Source organism: Tiliqua scincoides, chromosome 3 (assembly GCF_035046505.1).
Source record: "Tiliqua scincoides isolate rTilSci1 chromosome 3, rTilSci1.hap2, whole genome shotgun sequence".
NCBI lineage: Eukaryota > Metazoa > Chordata > Lepidosauria > Squamata > Scincidae > Tiliqua > Tiliqua scincoides.
This window is the reverse complement of record NC_089823.1, coordinates 13,361-30,102: the sequence shown is the minus strand read 5'-3', so window position 1 is coordinate 30,102 and position 16,742 is coordinate 13,361. Positions and strand designations below refer to the sequence as shown.

The 16,742-nt window shown below is 54.0% G+C and overlaps 1 protein-coding gene and 1 pseudogene across 1 annotated transcript; both read right to left on the bottom strand.

The window, feature by feature from the left end:
* Positions 1-9,789: 9,789 nt before the first annotated feature.
* On the bottom strand, positions 9,790-11,328 carry LOC136643634 (hemoglobin subunit beta-like). Its single transcript, XM_066618804.1, has 3 exons — positions 11,192-11,328; positions 10,853-11,075; positions 9,790-10,018 (listed from the first exon to the last, which is right to left on the bottom strand). Exons 1-3 carry the CDS (start codon positions 11,281-11,283, stop codon positions 9,890-9,892), a joined length of 444 nt encoding a protein of 147 aa, XP_066474901.1. The 5' UTR covers positions 11,284-11,328; the 3' UTR covers positions 9,790-9,889.
* A 3,463-nt stretch (positions 11,329-14,791) lies between these two features.
* Positions 14,792-16,327, bottom strand: LOC136643624 (hemoglobin subunit beta-like; annotated as a pseudogene).
* Positions 16,328-16,742: the final 415 nt, after the last annotated feature.

The window sequence follows — 16,742 nt, the reverse complement described above, 5'->3', positions numbered from 1 at the left end:
AGAGCACCCGGGGCGGGCGGGCGGCGAGCGCCCCCTGGCGGCGGAAGGAGCGCCGCGTCACGGGCCGCCCCGTCGGCGCGTGGCGGTGGCGGTGGCCTCTGCTCGTGCTGAGCAGGCAGGAGCCCCTTCGGCCGCGGGCTCGTCTGCGGGAGCGGTGCGGGCTGCGCAGCGCACGTGCAGAGCGCCCCTTCCTGGCACGGGGAGGGGGCTGCCCCAGCGCGTCTCCCGGCTGCGCCCGCCCCGGGAGGCACGCCGTGTTTGCTGGAGAGCCGCCGGCTGTTGACACAGGTGCTGTCGACCTGCTGGAGGAGCCGGCGCGGGGGAGGGGGCGAGCGGCGCAGCTTCTCGGCTCACTGCCCGCCCTCCCTCCCTCCCTCCTTCGGAAAGCCGAGCGCCGGGGAGGCCCCCTCCCCGTGAATGGCGGAGTGGGGCTGTCGAGGCCCCAGAGCTCAGCTCTGTGGGTCTCTCCTGCCTGCGAGGATGCAGAGAGAGATGTCGTTGGGCGGCCACCCCGGAGCTCCTCCGGCCTCTCTCCCAGGAAGCCCCCTCTGTTCTCAGCAGATGCCATAGCAGCTACTCTGAGTAGGCTGCAGGGCAGGGTCACTCCCAGTCGTCCTCCTCAGGCTCTCGGGTTGACTCAGGCTCTGGGTCCCGGCCCAGCCCGCCCCAGGAGGCTGCTGAGTCAGGTGTCTCCCTCCCATCACCGTTCACCAATGCGCAGCCAAAGGCTGTCTTGTGTCTGCAGGACAGGACGTGGGGGAGGCTTGGAGAGAGGGCCAGGTGCAGGCTGCCATGCTGTGGGCAGGGCTCCTGGTCCCAGGCTATGGAGGAGCCCACCGGTGCAGCTGTGGGGTTGATGCAGTGGAAGTGCACCAAGCCAGGAGGACTCTGAGAACATAACAAGAGCCCCACTGGATCAGGCAAAGGCCCATCTAGTCCAGCTTCCTGTATCTCACAGGGGCCCACCAGATGCCCCAGGGAGCACACAAGACAACAGACACAACCTGCGTCCCTGTGCCCTCCCCTGCATCTGGCAATCTGGCAGCCTGCCTCTCAAACCAAGAGCTTGCACATACTTACTATGACTTTTAACCTATAATAAACTTCTCCTCCAGAAATTTGTCCGATTGTTGGCAATCTTCAGTCTCAAAAGACTCTGGTATCACGCTCTGAAAGGTGGTTCTGGAACAGCGTCTAGTGTGGCTGAAAAGGCCAATTTGGGAGTGACAATCCCTTCCACACTGGGAGCAAATGCAGTCTGTCCCTGGACTGTCTCCCTGGCTATGGGCCTTCCTTCTTTGCCTCTTAGCCTCAGACTGTTGGCCAAGTATCTCTTCAAATTGGGAAAGGTCATGCTGCACAGCCTGCCTCCAAGCGGGCCGCTCAGAAATTTGTCCAATCCCCTCTTAAAAGCATCTTGGCAAGTAACCACCACTACTTCCTGTGGGAAGGAAGTCCACAGACTAATTATATGTTGGGTTAAAAATTCTTTCTTGTGTTTGTCCTAACTCAACACTCAAATTTTTTGGATGATTCTGGATGGTTCTGGTTCTAGTATGTGAAACGGAAAAGAGTGTCTCTCTACCTACTTTGTCCATCCCCTGCATAATTTTGTATGTCTCAATCATGTCCCTCCTCAGGCACCTCTTTTCTAGGCTCAAGAGGCCCAAATGCTGTAGCCTTTCCTCTTAGGGAAGGTGCCCCAGCCCAGCAATAATCTTAGTCACTCTCTTTTGCACCTTTTCCATTTCCACTATGTCCTTTTTGAGATGCGGTGACCAGAACTAGACACAATACTCCAGGTGTGGCCTTACCATCGATTTGTACAACGGCATTATAATATTAGCCGTTTTGTTGTCAATACCTTTTCTAATGATCCCAAGCATAGAATTGGCCTTCTTCACTGCTGCCACACATTGGGTTGACACTTTCATCAACCTGTCCACCACCACCCCAAGATCTCTCTCCTGATCTGTAACAGACAGCTCAGAACCCATTAGCCTATATGTGGAGTTTTGATTTTTTGCCCCAATGTGCCTGACTTTACACTTACTGACACTGAAGCGCATCTGCCATTTTGCTGCCCATTCTCCCAGTCTGGAGAGATCATTCTGGAGCTCCTCACAATCACTTCTGGTATTCACCACTCAGAAAAGTTTGGTGTCGTCTGCAAACTTAGCCACCTCACTGCTCAACCCTGTCTCCAGGTCATTTATGCAGAGGTTGAAAAGCACCGGTCCCAGGACAGATCCTTGGGGCACACTGCTTTTCACCTCTCTCCATTGTGAAAATTGCCCATTGACACCCACTCTCTGTTTCCTGGTCTTCAACCACCTCTCAGTACAGGAGAGGACCTGCCCTCTAATTCCCTGACTGGAGTTTTCTCAGTAGTCTGTGGTGAGCAACCGTGTAAAACGCTTTCTGAAAGTCCAGATATATAATGTGTATGGGTTCTCCCGCATCCACATGCCTGTTGATCTTTTCAAATAATTCTAAAAGGTTTGTGAGGCAAGGCTTACCCTTACAGAAGCCATGCTGATTCTCCCTCAGCAAGGCCTGTTCATCTATGTGTTTTGAGATCCTATCTTTGATGAGGCATTCCACCATCTTACCCGGTATAGATGTTAGGCTGACCGGCCTATAGTTTCCCGGGTCCCCCCTCTTTCCCTTTTTAAAGATAGGCGTGACATTTGCTATCCTCCAATCCTCTGGCACCGTGGCCGCTTTGAGGGACAAGCTGCATATTTTAGTCAAGAGATCTGCAACTTCATTCTTCAATTCCTTAATAACTCTTGGGTGGATGCCATCAGGGCCCGGTGACTTATTGATCTTTAATTTATCAATGAGGTCTGAAACATCTTCTCTCTTAACCTCTGTCTGACTTAATTCCTTGGTCAGGAGGGGCCGTTCGGGCAGCGGTATCTGCCCAAGGTCTTCTGCTGTGAAGACAGATGCAAAGAACTCATTCAATTTCTCTGCCATCTCTAAGTCTCCTTTTATCTCCCCTTTCCCTCCCTCACCATCCAGAGGGCCAACCGCTTCTCTTGCGGGTTTCCTGCTTCTAACATATTTGAAGAAGCTTTTATTATTCCCCTTAATGTAGCTGGCCATGTGTTCCTCATAGTCTCGCTTGGCCTCCCGTATCACCTTCTTACATTTCTTTTGCCACAGTTTATGTTCCTTTTTATTCTCCTCATTAGGGCAAGACTTTCATTTACAGAAGGAAGCTTCCTTGCCCTTCCCAGCCTCTCTAAATAGAAAATAGGAAAATAGAAAGTGGGTGTCAATGGGCAATTTCAAGAATGGAGAGAAGTGAAAAGCGGTGTGCCCCAAGGATTTGTCCTGGGACCGGTGCTTTTCAACCTCTTCATAAATGATCTGGAGACAGGGTTGAGCAGTGAAGTGGCTAAGTTTGCAGACGACACCAGACTTTTCTGGGTGGTGAAGACCAGAAGTGATTGTGATGAGCTCCAGAAGGATCTCTCCAGACTGGCAGAATGGGCAGCAAAATGGCAGAAGCGTTCGAATATTGGTAAGTGTAAAATCATGCACCTTGGGGCATAGAATCAAAACTTCACATGTAGGCTGATGGGTTCTGAGCTGTCTGTGACAGATCAGGAGAGAGATCTTGTGGTGGTGGTGGACAGGTCGATGAAAGTGTCGACCCACTGTGCGGCGGCAGTGAAGAAGGCCAATTCTATGCTTGGGATCATTAGAAAAGGTATTGAGAACAAAACAGCTAATATTATAATGCCGTTGTACAAATCGATGGTAAGGCCACACCTGGAGTATTGTGTCCAGTTCTGGTCGCCGCATCTCAAAAAAGACATAGTGGAAATGGAAAAGGTGCAAAAGAGAGCAACTAGGATGATTACTGGGCTGGGGCACCTTCCTTATGAGGAAAGGCTGCGGCGTTTGGGCGTCTCTAACCTCGAAAACGGGCGCCTGACAGGGGACATGATTGAGAGAAACAAAAATCTGCAGGGGATGGACAGAGTGGATAGAGAGATGCTCTTTACACTCACATAACACCAGCTTGCGATAGGAAGCCTGGACCTCCGGGGTGAACTCCTTGCCAAAGTGGGCTGCCTAGCGGATGATGCCTAGTCTCAATCATGTCCCCCCTCAGGCGCCTCTTTTCTAGGCTGAAGAGGCCCAAACGCTGTAGCCTTTCCTCATAAGGAAGGTGCCCCAGCCCCGTAATCATCTTAGTCGCTCTCTTTTGCACCTTTTCCATTTCCACTATGTCTTTTTTGAGATGCGGCGACCAGAACTGGACACAATACTCCAGGTGTGGCCTGGAGGAAAAATCCATGACGGGGTACAAGCCATGATGTGTATGCGCAACCTCCTGATTTTAGAAATGGGTTGTGTCAGAATGCCAGACGCAAGGGAGGGCACCAGCATGCAGGTCTCTTGTTATCTGGTGTGCTCCCTGGGGCATTTGGTGGGCTGCTGTGAGATACAGGAAGATGGGACTAGATGGGCCTGTGGCCTGATCCAGTGGGGCTGTTCTTATGTTCTTATGCCACTACTCCCATTTATCTTGGAGATTTTCACCCATGGACACCTTGGACCTTAGAGACACTACATGGAATCAGAAGAATTACCCCTGTCCTGGGGGGGGAGAGGGTGACAACGACACAGGAAGCCATGCAAGGAGCGTGAAACCCAAACACCCAGGTTGATGTGTGTGGAGAGCGTCCAAAATCGACCTGCCTTCCCTCCAACCTGCACTTGGCCTACCCCCCTAAGCAGGCCTCCCCTTCCCCCAGGAGATGCCATTGACCAGTTACACCCCACCAGCAGGACCCACAGAGACACAGGCACCAGCTTGGACTGCAGGGAGTCAACTTTATTCGAAGGAACTGTCACAAGTGGCTGGAAGGGAGTTCCTGCGGGTGACAAGGTGGCCGGGAGGCAGCTGGTTCCCCTCAATGGTACTGACGTCCCAGAGCGTGGCTCTCGGCACCCACCAGCTTGCGATAGGCAGCCTGGACCTCCGGGGTGAACTCCTTGCCAAAGTGGGCTGCCTAGCTGATGACGATGATAATGTTGCCCAGAAGCTGGAAGAGAAGAGGAGGCCATGAAGCCGTCTGCTTGTGGAGCCTGAGGCCTGCCCTGCCCCACAGCTGTCTGCCTCGCTTGCCCTGCACGGAGCCGCAGCCAGCCACAAGCTGCTCCTTTTGGGGAGAGCTGGAGGGGGGAGGACGGCTGGGCTTCCCCACCCAAAAAGTCCAGGAGTGGGGCTTTCTCAGGGTGGCGTTCTTGAGGGGTGACTAGGCTCCCTTCACAGCCAGGCCTCCCACTCAGTGGACGGAGCCAGACATGTGCAGGTGTTTCCTCTACTCCAAAGAGTAGCATGTGAACGGACACCGAAGGCCCAGGCAGGCTCTGCCTCTCCATCCGGCCACTTTATGTCATCCTTAGCTTGCAACAGCCAGCACTGCTGTGAGAGTGTTAGTTTGGAAAAAAGCCCCAGAGAAGTTAGAAGGGAGCGCAGAAGAAAGTGCAAAGGACGGCCGGAGCAAACCGCCTCCTGCCTGGGTTCTCCACTAAGCCTCACTGAGGTCACAGGCGGAGTCATTCCTCCCCGCACCCCACCCCAACCGGCCAGGAAAGCAACACCTAGCACAGAAGTGCACCGTGGTTCTTCTGCCTCTCACGTGCACACACACCTCAACCCTCTTGTTGTTGAACCCCCGTGGATTTGTGGAGCACTCAACCCACCCCAGACTAAGTCCGGCGGAGAACGTTGGGGGTGTTAAGCATCACCCTTCACAGACGAGAGGGGGAGCTTGTGGTTGTGGTGACAGCTGGGCCAGCGAGGAGTAGGACCCGGCCACCCTTTTCCTCCCTCAATCAAGGCAAGCTGCCTAGCAAGGGGGGCACCTCACCCTGAAGTTGACGGGGTCCACACGCAGCTTTTCACGGTGCAGGACACTCAGCTTGGCAAACGTCTCCTTGGTGTTGTCCAGGTTCTTGATGGCATCTCCAAAGGAGGTGAGCACCTTCTTGCCATGCTCTTTGACCCTGGCATTGGCAAGGATGCTGTCAGCACTGGAAATGTTCCCAAAGTGGCCAAAGAACCTCTGGGTCCGGGGGTACACAATCATGAGGCTGCAGGTAGGGAGAGAGAAAGGCACACAGGGGTTAGGTTTCGGGGGCGGGGAGGAGGAGGCACTCCCACCTGACCTCAGGTAACAGCCAAGTCACAAGGCCTTCCCTGAACGTACTAGGCCAGGCACTCGCCACCAATTTCTGCCACATTGACCTTGGCCCAAAGGCTAGTGATGAGCTTCTTCTCGTCTCCAGTCCAGTGCACCATGGTGGAGGATGGAGGGTCAGGAAGGTCACTCGGCTGTGCAGCAGAAGTGTCTGAGCTGAGCAGAGGTCTCAGCAAGGTCTTTATACCCTGTGCCAAAGCTCCTCCTCACTCCAGGTGGGTGCAGTCATTGGGTGGCGCTATGAGCGGGGCGGGGGGGGGGAGAACCATGGCTTGGTGGAGCTGGGGAGAAGCAGGCAGCCTGTCCTGGGGTGTGGCTCTCTCTGGGGAGCAGGAGGTCCACATAGCAAAGCCGGTTGCAGCCACCTCCATTGCCAGCAGGGTATATCAGTCCTGGAACGAGCAGCACTGGCAAGATCTGTCCACAACATAGCAGGGAAAGAGGCCCCTCTTTGCCTGGGACTGCTAGCAGGGTGCCACCCATGGGTGACAAAGGAATCTTGTGTGAACGGACACAGGGGAGCGCCCACTGCAGCCGGTCCTCATTCACTTGGGCTCATGTGACCCAGTATTCCTGACCTGAGGCCCAGGCCAAGCTCAGCCCACCAAGATGGCCCCCAAATGGGTGTTTGCATTCTCAAAACCCGAACATAAGAACATAAGAACAGCCCCACTGGATCAGGCCACAGGCCCATCTAGTCCAGCTTCCTGTATCTCACAGCGGCCCACCAAATGCCCCAGGGAGCACACCAGATAGCAAGAGACCTCATTCTGGCGCCCTCCCTTGCATCTGGCATTCTGACATGGCCCATTTCTAAAATCAGGAGGTGGCACATACACATCATGGCGTGTACCCCGTAATGGATTTTTCCTCCAGAAACTTGTCCTATCCCCTTTTAAAGACGTACAGGCCAGTTGCCATCACTGCATCCTGTGGCAAGGAGATCCACAGGCCAACCACACGCTGAGTAAAGAAATATTTTCTTTTGTCTGTTCTAACTCTCCCAACACTCAATTCTAGTGGATGTCCCCTGGTTCTGGTGTTATGTGAGAGTGTAAAGAGCATCTCCCTATCCATCCCCTGCATAATTTTGTATGTCTCAATCATTTCCCCCCTCAGGCATCTCTTTTCTAGACTGAAGAGGCCCAAACACCATAGCCTTTCCTCATAAGGAAGGTGCCCCAGCCCAGTAATCATCCTAGTCGCTCTCTTTTGCACCTTTTCCATTTCCACTGTGTCTTTTTTGAGATGTGGCGACCAGAACTGGACACAATACTCCAGGCGTGGCCTTACCATCGATTTGTACAACAGCATTATAATATTAGCCGTTTTGTTCTCAATACCTTTTCTAATGATCCGAAGCATAGAATTGGCCTTCTTCACTGCCGCTGCACATTGAGTAGACACTTTCATCGACCTGCCCACCACCACCCCAAGATCTCTCTCCTGATCTGTCACAGACAGCTCAGAACCCATCAGCCTACAAGTGAAGTTTTGATTCTATGCCCCAAGGTGCATGATTTTACACTTACCGATATTCAAAGGCTTCTACCATTTTGCTGCCCATTCTGCCAGTCTGGAGAGATCCTTCTGGGGCTCTTCACAATCACTTCTGGTCGTCACCACTGGGAAAAGTTGGTGTCGTCTGCAAACTTAGCCACGTCGCTGCTTAAGCCTGTCTCCATGCACTGATTCATGCGGGTTCCAGCGGATGCAGCCTGCATCAGGTGGTTCTAGGAGGGATTTCCCTCTCCACACCCACTTCCCATTCCCTTTGCTCGGAGCAGCAGCAAATTCGGACCTGCCTGCCGCCCCCCCCATGTCATTTCCCAACATTTCCCTTTGAAAATTAGGTTCTTTAGCTCAGCCAATTGCACTGCTCTCGCCCAAGGGGAAGGCGCCTCCATGGGACTCCCCACAGCCAGCCCTCCCGCAGGGCTTGAAAAGGTATTGAGAACATAAGAACATAAGAACAGCCCCACTGGATCAGGCCATAGGCCCATCTAGTCCAGCTTCCTGTATCTCACAGCGGCCCACCAAATGCCCCAGAGAGCACACCAGATAACAAGAGACCTGCAAGGGCTTCCTGGGAATTGTAGTTAAGAACATAAGAGCAGCCCCACTGGAGCAGGCCACAGGCCCATCTAGTCCAGTTTCCTGTATCTCACAGCGGCCCACCAAATGCCCCAGGGAGCACACCAGATAACAAGAGACCTGCAAGGCCTCCTGGGAATTGTAGTTAAGAACATAAGAACAGCCCCACTGGATCAGGCCATAGGCCCATCTAGTCCAGCTTCCTGTATCTCACAGCGGCCCACCAAATGCCCCAGGGAGCACACCAGATAACAAGAGACCTGCAAGGCTTCCTGGGAATTGTAGTTAAGAACATAAGAACAGCCCCACTGGAGCAGGCCATAGGCCCATCTAGTCCAGCTTCCTGTATCTCACAGCAGCCCACCAAATGCCCCAGGGAGCACACCTGATAACAAGAGACCTCATCCTGGTGCCCTCCCTTGCATCTGGCCTTCTGACATAACCCATTTCTAAAATCAGGAGGTTGCGCATACACATCATGGCTTGTACCCCGTCATGGATTTTTCCTCCAGAAACTTGTCCAATTCCCTTTTAAAGGCGCCCAGGCTAGATGCCATCATCACATCCTGTGGCAAGCAGTTCCACAGACCGACCACACGCTGAGTAAAGAAATATTTTCTTTTGTCTGTTCTAACTCTCCCAACACTCAATTTTAGTGGCTGTCCCCTGGTTCTGGTGTTATGTGAGAGTGTAAAGAGCATCTCCCTATCCACTCTGACCATCCCCTGCATAATTTTGTATGTCTCAATCATGTCTCCCCTCAGGCGCCTCTTTTCTAGGCTGAAGAGGCCCAAACACTGTAGCCTTTCCTCATAAGGATGGTGCCCCAGCCCCGTAATCATCTTAGTCGCTCTCTTTTACACCTTTTCCATTTCCACTATGTCTTTTTTGAGATGCGGCAACCAAAACTTGACACAATACTCCAGGTGTGGCCTGGAGGAAAAATCCATGATGGGGTACAAGCCATGATGTGTATGCGCAACCTCCTGATTTTAGAAATGGGTTGTGTCAGAATGCCAGACGCAAGGGAGGGCACCAGCATGCAGGTCTCTTGTTATCTGGTGTGCTCCCTGGGGCATTTGGTGGGCTGCTGTGAGATACAGGAAGCTGGACTAGATGGGCCTATGCCTGATCCAGTGGGGCTGTTCTTATGTTCTTATGCCAGTACTCCAATTTATCTTGGAGATTTTCACCCATGGATACCTTGGACCTTAGAGACACTACATGGAATCAGAAGAATTACCCCTGTCCTGGGGGGGGGAGAGGGTGACAACGACACAGGAAGCCATGCAAGGAGCGTGAAACCCAAACACCCAGGTTGATGTGTGTGGAGAGCGTCCAAAATCGACCTGCCTTCCCTCCAACCTGCACTTGGCCTACCCCCCTAAGCAGGCCTCCCCTTCCCCCAGGAGATGCCATTGACCAGTTACACCCCACCAGCAGGACCCACAGAGACACAGGCACCAGCTTGGACTGCAGGGAGTCAACTTTATTCGAAGGAACTGTCACAAGTGGCTGGAAGGGAGTTCCTGCGGGTGACAAGGTGGCCGGGAGGCAGCTGGTTCCCCTCAATGGTACTGACGTCCCAGAGCGTGGCTCACGACAACCACCAGCTTGTGAAAGGAACCCTGGACCTCCGGGGTGAACTCCTTGCCAAAGTGGGCTGCCAAGCGGGTGATGAGGATGTCGCCCAGAAGCTGGAAGAGAAGAGGAGGCCATGAAGCCGTCTGCTTGTGGAGCCTGAGGCCTGCCCTGCCCCACAGCTGTCTGCCCTCGCTTGCCCTGCACGGAGCCGCAGCCAGCCACAAGCTGCTCCTTTTGGGGAGAGCTGAAGGGGGGAGGACGGCTGGGCTTCCCCACCCAAAAAGTCCAGGAGTGGGGCTTTCTCAGGGTGGCGTTCTTGAGGGGTGACTAGGCTCCCTTCACAGCCAGGCCTTCCCCACTCAGTGGACAGAGCCAGACATGTGCAGGTGTTTCCTCTACTCCAAAGAGTAGCATGTGAACGGACACCGAAGGCCCAGGCAGGCTCTGCCTCTCCATCCGGCCACTTTATGTCATCCTTAGCTTGCAACAGCCAGCACTGCTGTGAGAGTGTTAGTTTGGAAAAAAGCCCCAGAGAAGTTAGAAGGGAGCGTAGAAGAAAGTGCAAAGGACGGCCGGAGCAAACCGCCTCCTGCCTGGGTTCTCCACTAAGCCTCACTGAGGTCACAGGCGGAGTCATTCCTCCCCGCCCCCCACCCCAACCGGCCAGGAAAGCAACACCTAGCACAGAAGTGCACCGTGGTTCTTCTGCCTCTCACGTGCACACACACCTCAACCCTCTTGTTGTTGAACCCCCGTGGATTTGTGGAGCACTCAACCCACCCCAGACTAAGTCCGGCGGAGAACGTTGGGGTGTTAAGCATCACCCGTTCACAGACGAGAGGGGGAGCTTGTGGTTGTGGTGACAGCTGGGCCAGCGAGGAGTAGGACCCGGCCACCCTTTTCCTCCCTCAATCAAGGCAAGCTGCCTAGCAAGGGGGGCACCTCACCTTGAAGTTCTCAGGGTCCGCACGCAGCTTTTCACGGTGCAGGACACTCAGCTTGGCAAACGTCTCCTTGGTGTTGTCCAGGTTCTTGATGGCATCTCCAAAGGAGGTGAGCACCTTCTTGCCATGCTCTTTGACCCTGGCATTGGCAAGGATGCTGTCAGCACTGGAAATGTTCCCAAAGTGGCCAAAGAACCTCTGGGTCCGGGGGTACACAATCATGAGGCTGCAGGTAGGGAGAGAGAAAGGCACACAGGGGTTAGGTTTCGGGGGCGGGGAGGAGGAGGCACTCCCAACTGACCTCAGGTAACAGCCAAGTCACAAGGCCTTCCCTGAACGTACTAGGCCAGGCACTCGCCACCAATTTCTGCCACATTGACCTTGGCCCAAAGGCTAGTGATGAGCTTCTTCTCGTCTCCAGTCCAGTGCACCATGGTGGAGGATGGAGGGTCAGGAAGGTCACTCGGCTGTGCAGCAGAAGTGTCTGAGCTGAGCAGAGGTCTCAGCAAGGTCTTTATACCCTGTGCCAAAGCTCCTCCTCACTCCAGGTGGGTGCAGTCATTGGGTGGCGCTATGAGCGGGGCGGGGGGGGGGAGAACCATGGCTTGGTGGAGCTGGGGAGAAGCAGGCAGCCTGTCCTGGGGTGTGGCTCTCTCTGGGGAGCAGGAGGTCCAGATAGCAAAGCCGGTTGCAGCCACCTCCATTGCCAGCAGGGTTTATCAGTCCTGGAACGAGCAGCACTGGAAAGCTCTGTCCACAACATGGCAGGGAAAGAGGCCCCTCTTTGCCTGGGGCTGATAGCAGGGTGCCACCCATGGGTGACAAAGGCATCTTGTGTGAACGGACACAGGGGAGCGCCCACTGCAGCCGGTCCTCATTCACTTGGGCTCTTGTGACCCAGTATTCCTGACCTGAGGCCCAGGCCAAGCTCAGCCCACCAAGATGGCCCCCAAATGGGTGTTTGCATTCTCAAACCCTAACATAAGAACATAAGAACAGCCCCACTGGATCAGGCCACAGGCCCATCTAGTCCAGCTTCCTGTATCTCACAGTGGCACACCAAATGCCCCAGGGAGCACACAGATAGCAAGAGACCTCATTCTGGCGCCCTCCCTTGCATCTGGCATTCTGACATGGCCCATTTCTAAAATCAGGAGGTGGCACATACACATCATGGCTTGTACCCCGTAATGGATTTTTCCTCCAGAAACTTGTCCAATCCCCTTTTAAAGACGTCCAGGCCAGTTGCCATCACCACATCCTGTGGCAAGGAGATCCACAGGCCAACCACACGCTGAGTAAAGAAATATTTTCTTTTGTCTGTTCTAACTCTCCCAACACTCAATTCTAGTGGATGTCCCCTGGTTCTGGTGTTGTGTGAGAGTGTAAAGAGCATCTCCATATCCATCCCCTGCATAATGTTGTATGTCTCAATCATTTCCCCCTCAGGCATCTCTTTTCTTGACTGAAGAGGCCCAAACGCCGCAGCCTTTCCTCATAAGGAAGCTGCCCCAGCCCAGTAATCATCCTAGTCGCTCTCTTTTGCACCTTTTCCATTTCCACTGTGTCTTTTTTGAGATGTGGCGACCAGAACTGGACACAATACTCCAGGTGTGGCCTTACCATCGATTTGTACAACAGCATTATAATATTAGCCGTTTTGTTCTCAATACCTTTTCTAATGATCCGAAGCATAGAATTGGCCTTCTTCACTGCCGCTGCACATTGAGTAGACACTTTCATCGACCTGCCCACCACCACCCAAGATCTCTCTCCTGATCTGTCACAGACAGCTCAGAACCCATCAGCCTACATGTGAAGTTTTGATTCTATGCCCCAAGGTGCATGATTTTACACTTACCGATATTCAAAGGCTTCTACCATTTTGCTGCCCATTCTGCCAGTCTGGAGAGATCCTTCTGGGGCTCTTCACAATCACTTCTGGTCGTCACCACTGGGAAAAGTTTGGTGTCGTCTGCAAACTTAGCCACGTCACTGCTTAAGCCTGTCTCCATGCACTGATTCATGCGGGTTCCAGCGGATGCAGCCTGCATCAGGTGGTTCTAGGAAGGATTTCCCTCTCCACACCCACTTCCCATTCCCTTTGCTCGGAGCAGCAGCAAATTCGGACCTGCCTGCCGCCCCCCCATGTCATTTCCAACATTTCCCTTTGAAAATTAGGTTCTTTAGCTCAGCCAATTGCACTGCTCTCGCCCAAGGGGAAGGCGCCTCCATGGGACTCCCCACAGCCAGCCCTCCTCACTACGCAGGGCTTGAAAAGGTATTGAGAACATAAGAACATAAGAACAGCCCCACTGGATCAGGCCATAGGCCCATCTAGTCCAGCTTCCTGTATCTCACAGCGGCCCACCAAATGCCCCAGAGATTGTATTGGCAACCTTCAGTCTCGAAAGACTATGGTATCGCGCTCTGAGCACACCAGATAACAAGAGACCTGCAAGGCTTCCTGGGAATTGTAGTTAAGAACATAAGAGCAGCCCCACTGGATCAGGCCACAGGCCCATCTAGTCCAGTTTCCTGTATCTCACAGCGGCCCACCAAATGCCCCAGGGAGCACACCAGATAACAAGAGACCTGCAAGGCCTCCTGGAATTGTAGTTAAGAACATAAGAACAGCCCCATTGGATCAGGCCATAGGCCCATCTAGTCCAGCTTCCTGTATCTCACAGCGGCCCACCAAATGCCCCAGGGAGCACACCAGATAACAAGAGACCTGCAAGGCTTCCTGGGAATTGTAGTTAAGAACATAAGAACAGCCCCACTGGAGCAGGCCATAGGCCCATCTAGTCCAGCTTCCTGTATCTCACAGCAGCCCACCAAATGCCCCAGGGAGCACACCTGATAACAAGAGACCTCATCCTGGTGCCCTCCCTTGCATCTGGCCTTCTGACATAACCCATTTCTAAAATCAGGAGGTTGCGCATACACATCATGGCTTGTACCCCGTCATGGATTTTTCCTCCAGAAACTTGTCCAATTCCCTTTTAAAGGCGTCCAGGCTAGATGCCATCATCACATCCTGTGGCAAGCAGTTCCACAGACCGACCACACGCTGAGTAAAGAAATATTTTCTTTTGTCTGTTCTAACTCTCCCAACACTCAATTTTAGTGGCTGTCCCCTGGTTCTGGTGTTATGTGAGAGTGTAAAGAGCATCTCCCTATCCACTCTGACCATCCCCTGCATAATTTTGTATGTCTCAATCATGTCTCCCCTCAGGCGCCTCTTTTCTAGGCTGAAGAGGCCCAAACACCGTAGCCTTTCCTCATAAGGAAGGTGCCCCAGCCCCGTAATCATCTTAGTCGCTCTCTTTTACACCTTTTCCATTTCCACTATGTCTTTTTTGAGATGCGGCAACCAAAACTTGACACAATACTCCAGGTGTGGCCTGGAGGAAAAATCCATGATGGGGTACAAGCCATGATGTGTATGCGCAACCTCCTGATTTTAGAAATGGGTTGTGTCAGAATGCCAGACGCAAGGGAGGGCACCAGCATGCAGGTCTCTTGTTATCTGGTGTGCTCCCTGGGGCATTTGGTGGGCTGCTGTGAGATACAGGAAGCTGGACTAGATGGGCCTATGGCCTGATCCAGTGGGGCTGTTCTTATGTTCTTATGCCAGTACTCCAATTTATCTTGGAGATTTTCACCCATGGATACCTTGGACCTTAGAGACACTACATGGAATCAGAAGAATTACCCCTGTCCTGGGGGGGGAGAGGGTGACAACGACACAGGAAGCCATGCAAGGAGCGTGAAACCCAAACACCCAGGTTGATGTGTGTGGAGAGCGTCCAAAATCGACCTGCCTTCCCTCCAACCTGCACTTGGCCTACCCCCCTAAGCAGGCCTCCCCTTCCCCCAGGAGATGCCATTGACCAGTTACACCCCACCAGCAGGACCCACAGAGACACAGGCACCAGCTTGGACTGCAGGGAGTCAACTTTATTCGAAGGAACTGTCACAAGTGGCTGGAAGGGAGTTCCTGCGGGTGACAAGGTGGCCGGGAGGCAGCTGGTTCCCCTCAATGGTACTGACGTCCCAGAGCGTGGCTCACGACAACCACCAGCTTGTGAAAGGAACCCTGGACCTCCGGGGTGAACTCCTTGCCAAAGTGGGCTGCCTAGCCGATGATGATGAGGATGTTGCCCAGAAGCTGGAAGAGAAGAGGAGGCCATGAAGCCGTCTGCTTGTGGAGCCTGAGGCCTGCCCTGCCCCACAGCTGTCTGCCTCGCTTGCCCTGCACGGAGCCGCAGCAGCCACAAGCTGCTCCTTTTGGGGAGAGCTGGAGGGGGGAGGACGGCTGGGCTTCCCCACCCAAAAAGTCCAGGAGTGGGGCTTTCTCAGGGTGGCGTTCTTGAGGGGTGACTAGGCTCCCTTCACAGCCAGGCCTCCCACTCAGTGGACGGAGCCAGACATGTGCAGGTGTTTCCTCTACTCCAAAGAGTAGCATGTGAACGGACACCGAAGGTCCAGGCAGGCTCTGCCTCTCCATCCGGCCACTTTATGTCATCCTTAGCTTGCAACAGCCAGCACCGCTGTGAGAGTGTTAGTTTGGAAAAAAGCCCCAGAGAAGTTAGAAGGGAGCGCAGAAGAAAGTGCAAAGGACGGCCGGAGCAAACCGCCTCCTGCCTGGTTCTCCACTAAGCCTCACTGAGGTCACAGGCGGAGTCATTCCTCCCCGCACCCCACCCCAACCGGCAGGAAAGCAACATCTAGCACAGAAGTGCACTGTGGTTCTTCTGCCTCTCACGTGCACACACACCTCAACCCTCTTGTTGTTGAACCCCCGTGGATTTGTGGAGCACTCAACCCACCCCAGACTAAGTCCGGCGGAGAACGTTGGGGGTGTTAAGCATCACCCTTCACAGACGAGAGGGGGAGCTTGTGGTTGTGGTGACAGCTGGGCCAGCGAGGAGTAGGACCCGGCCACCCTTTTCCTCCCTCAATCAAGGCAAGCTGCCTAGCAAGGGGGGCACCTCACCCTGAAGTTCTCGGGGTCCACACACAGCTTTTCACGGTGCAGGACACTCAGCTTGGCAAACGTCTCCTTGGTGTTGTCCAGGTTCTTGATGGCATCTCCAAAGGAGGTGAGCACCTTCTTGCCAGGCTCTTTGACCCTGGCATTGGCAAGGATGCTGTCAGCACTGGAAATGTTCCCAAAGTGGCCAAAGAACCTCTGGGTCCGGGGGTACACAATCATGAGGCTGCAGGTAGGGAGAGAGAAAGGCACACAGGGGTTAGGTTTCGGGGGCGGGGAGGAGGAGGCACTCCCAACTGACCTCAGGTAACAGCCAAGTCACAAGGCCTTCCCTGAACGTACTAGGCCAGGCACTCGCCACCAATTTCTGCCACATTGACCTTGGCCCAAAGGCTAGTGATGAGCTTCTTCTCGTCTCCAGTCCAGTGCACCATGGTGGAGGATGGAGGGTCAGGAAGGTCACTCGGCTGTGCAGCAGAAGTGTCTGAGCTGAGCAGAGGTCTCAGCAAGGTCTTTATACCCTGTGCCAAAGCTCCTCCTCACTCCAGGTGGGTGCAGTCATTGGGTGGCGCTATGAGCGGGCGGGGGGGGGGAGAACCATGGCTTGGTGGAGCTGGGGAGAAGCAGGCAGCCTGTCCTGGGGTGTGGCTCTCTCTGGGGAGCAGGAGGTCCAGATAGCAAAGCCGGTTGCAGCCACCTCCATTGCCAGCAGGGTTTATCAGTCCTGGAACGAGCAGCACTGGCAAGATCTGTCCACAACATGGCAGGGAAAGAGGCCCCTCTTGCCTGGGGCTGATAGCAGGGTGCCACCCATGGGTGACAAAGGCATCTTGTGTGAACGGACACAGGGGAGCGCCCACTGCAGCCGGTCCTCATTCACTTGGGCTCTTGTGA

Excerpts from the sequence above, each read along its gene's own strand:
- LOC136643634 (XM_066618804.1), bottom strand. The coding sequence starts at position 11,283 with ATGGTGCACTGGACTGGAGACGAGAAGAAGCTCATCACTAGCCTTTGG. Across the intron at positions 11,076-11,191 it reads GGTGGCGAGTGCCTGGCCTA|CCTCATGATTGTGTACCCCC; the intron begins GTACGTTCAGGG and ends CCCTACCTGCAG. Across the intron at positions 10,019-10,852 it reads CGGACCCTGAGAACTTCAAG|CTTCTGGGCGACATCCTCAT; the intron begins GTGAGGTGCCCC and ends CTTCTCTTCCAG.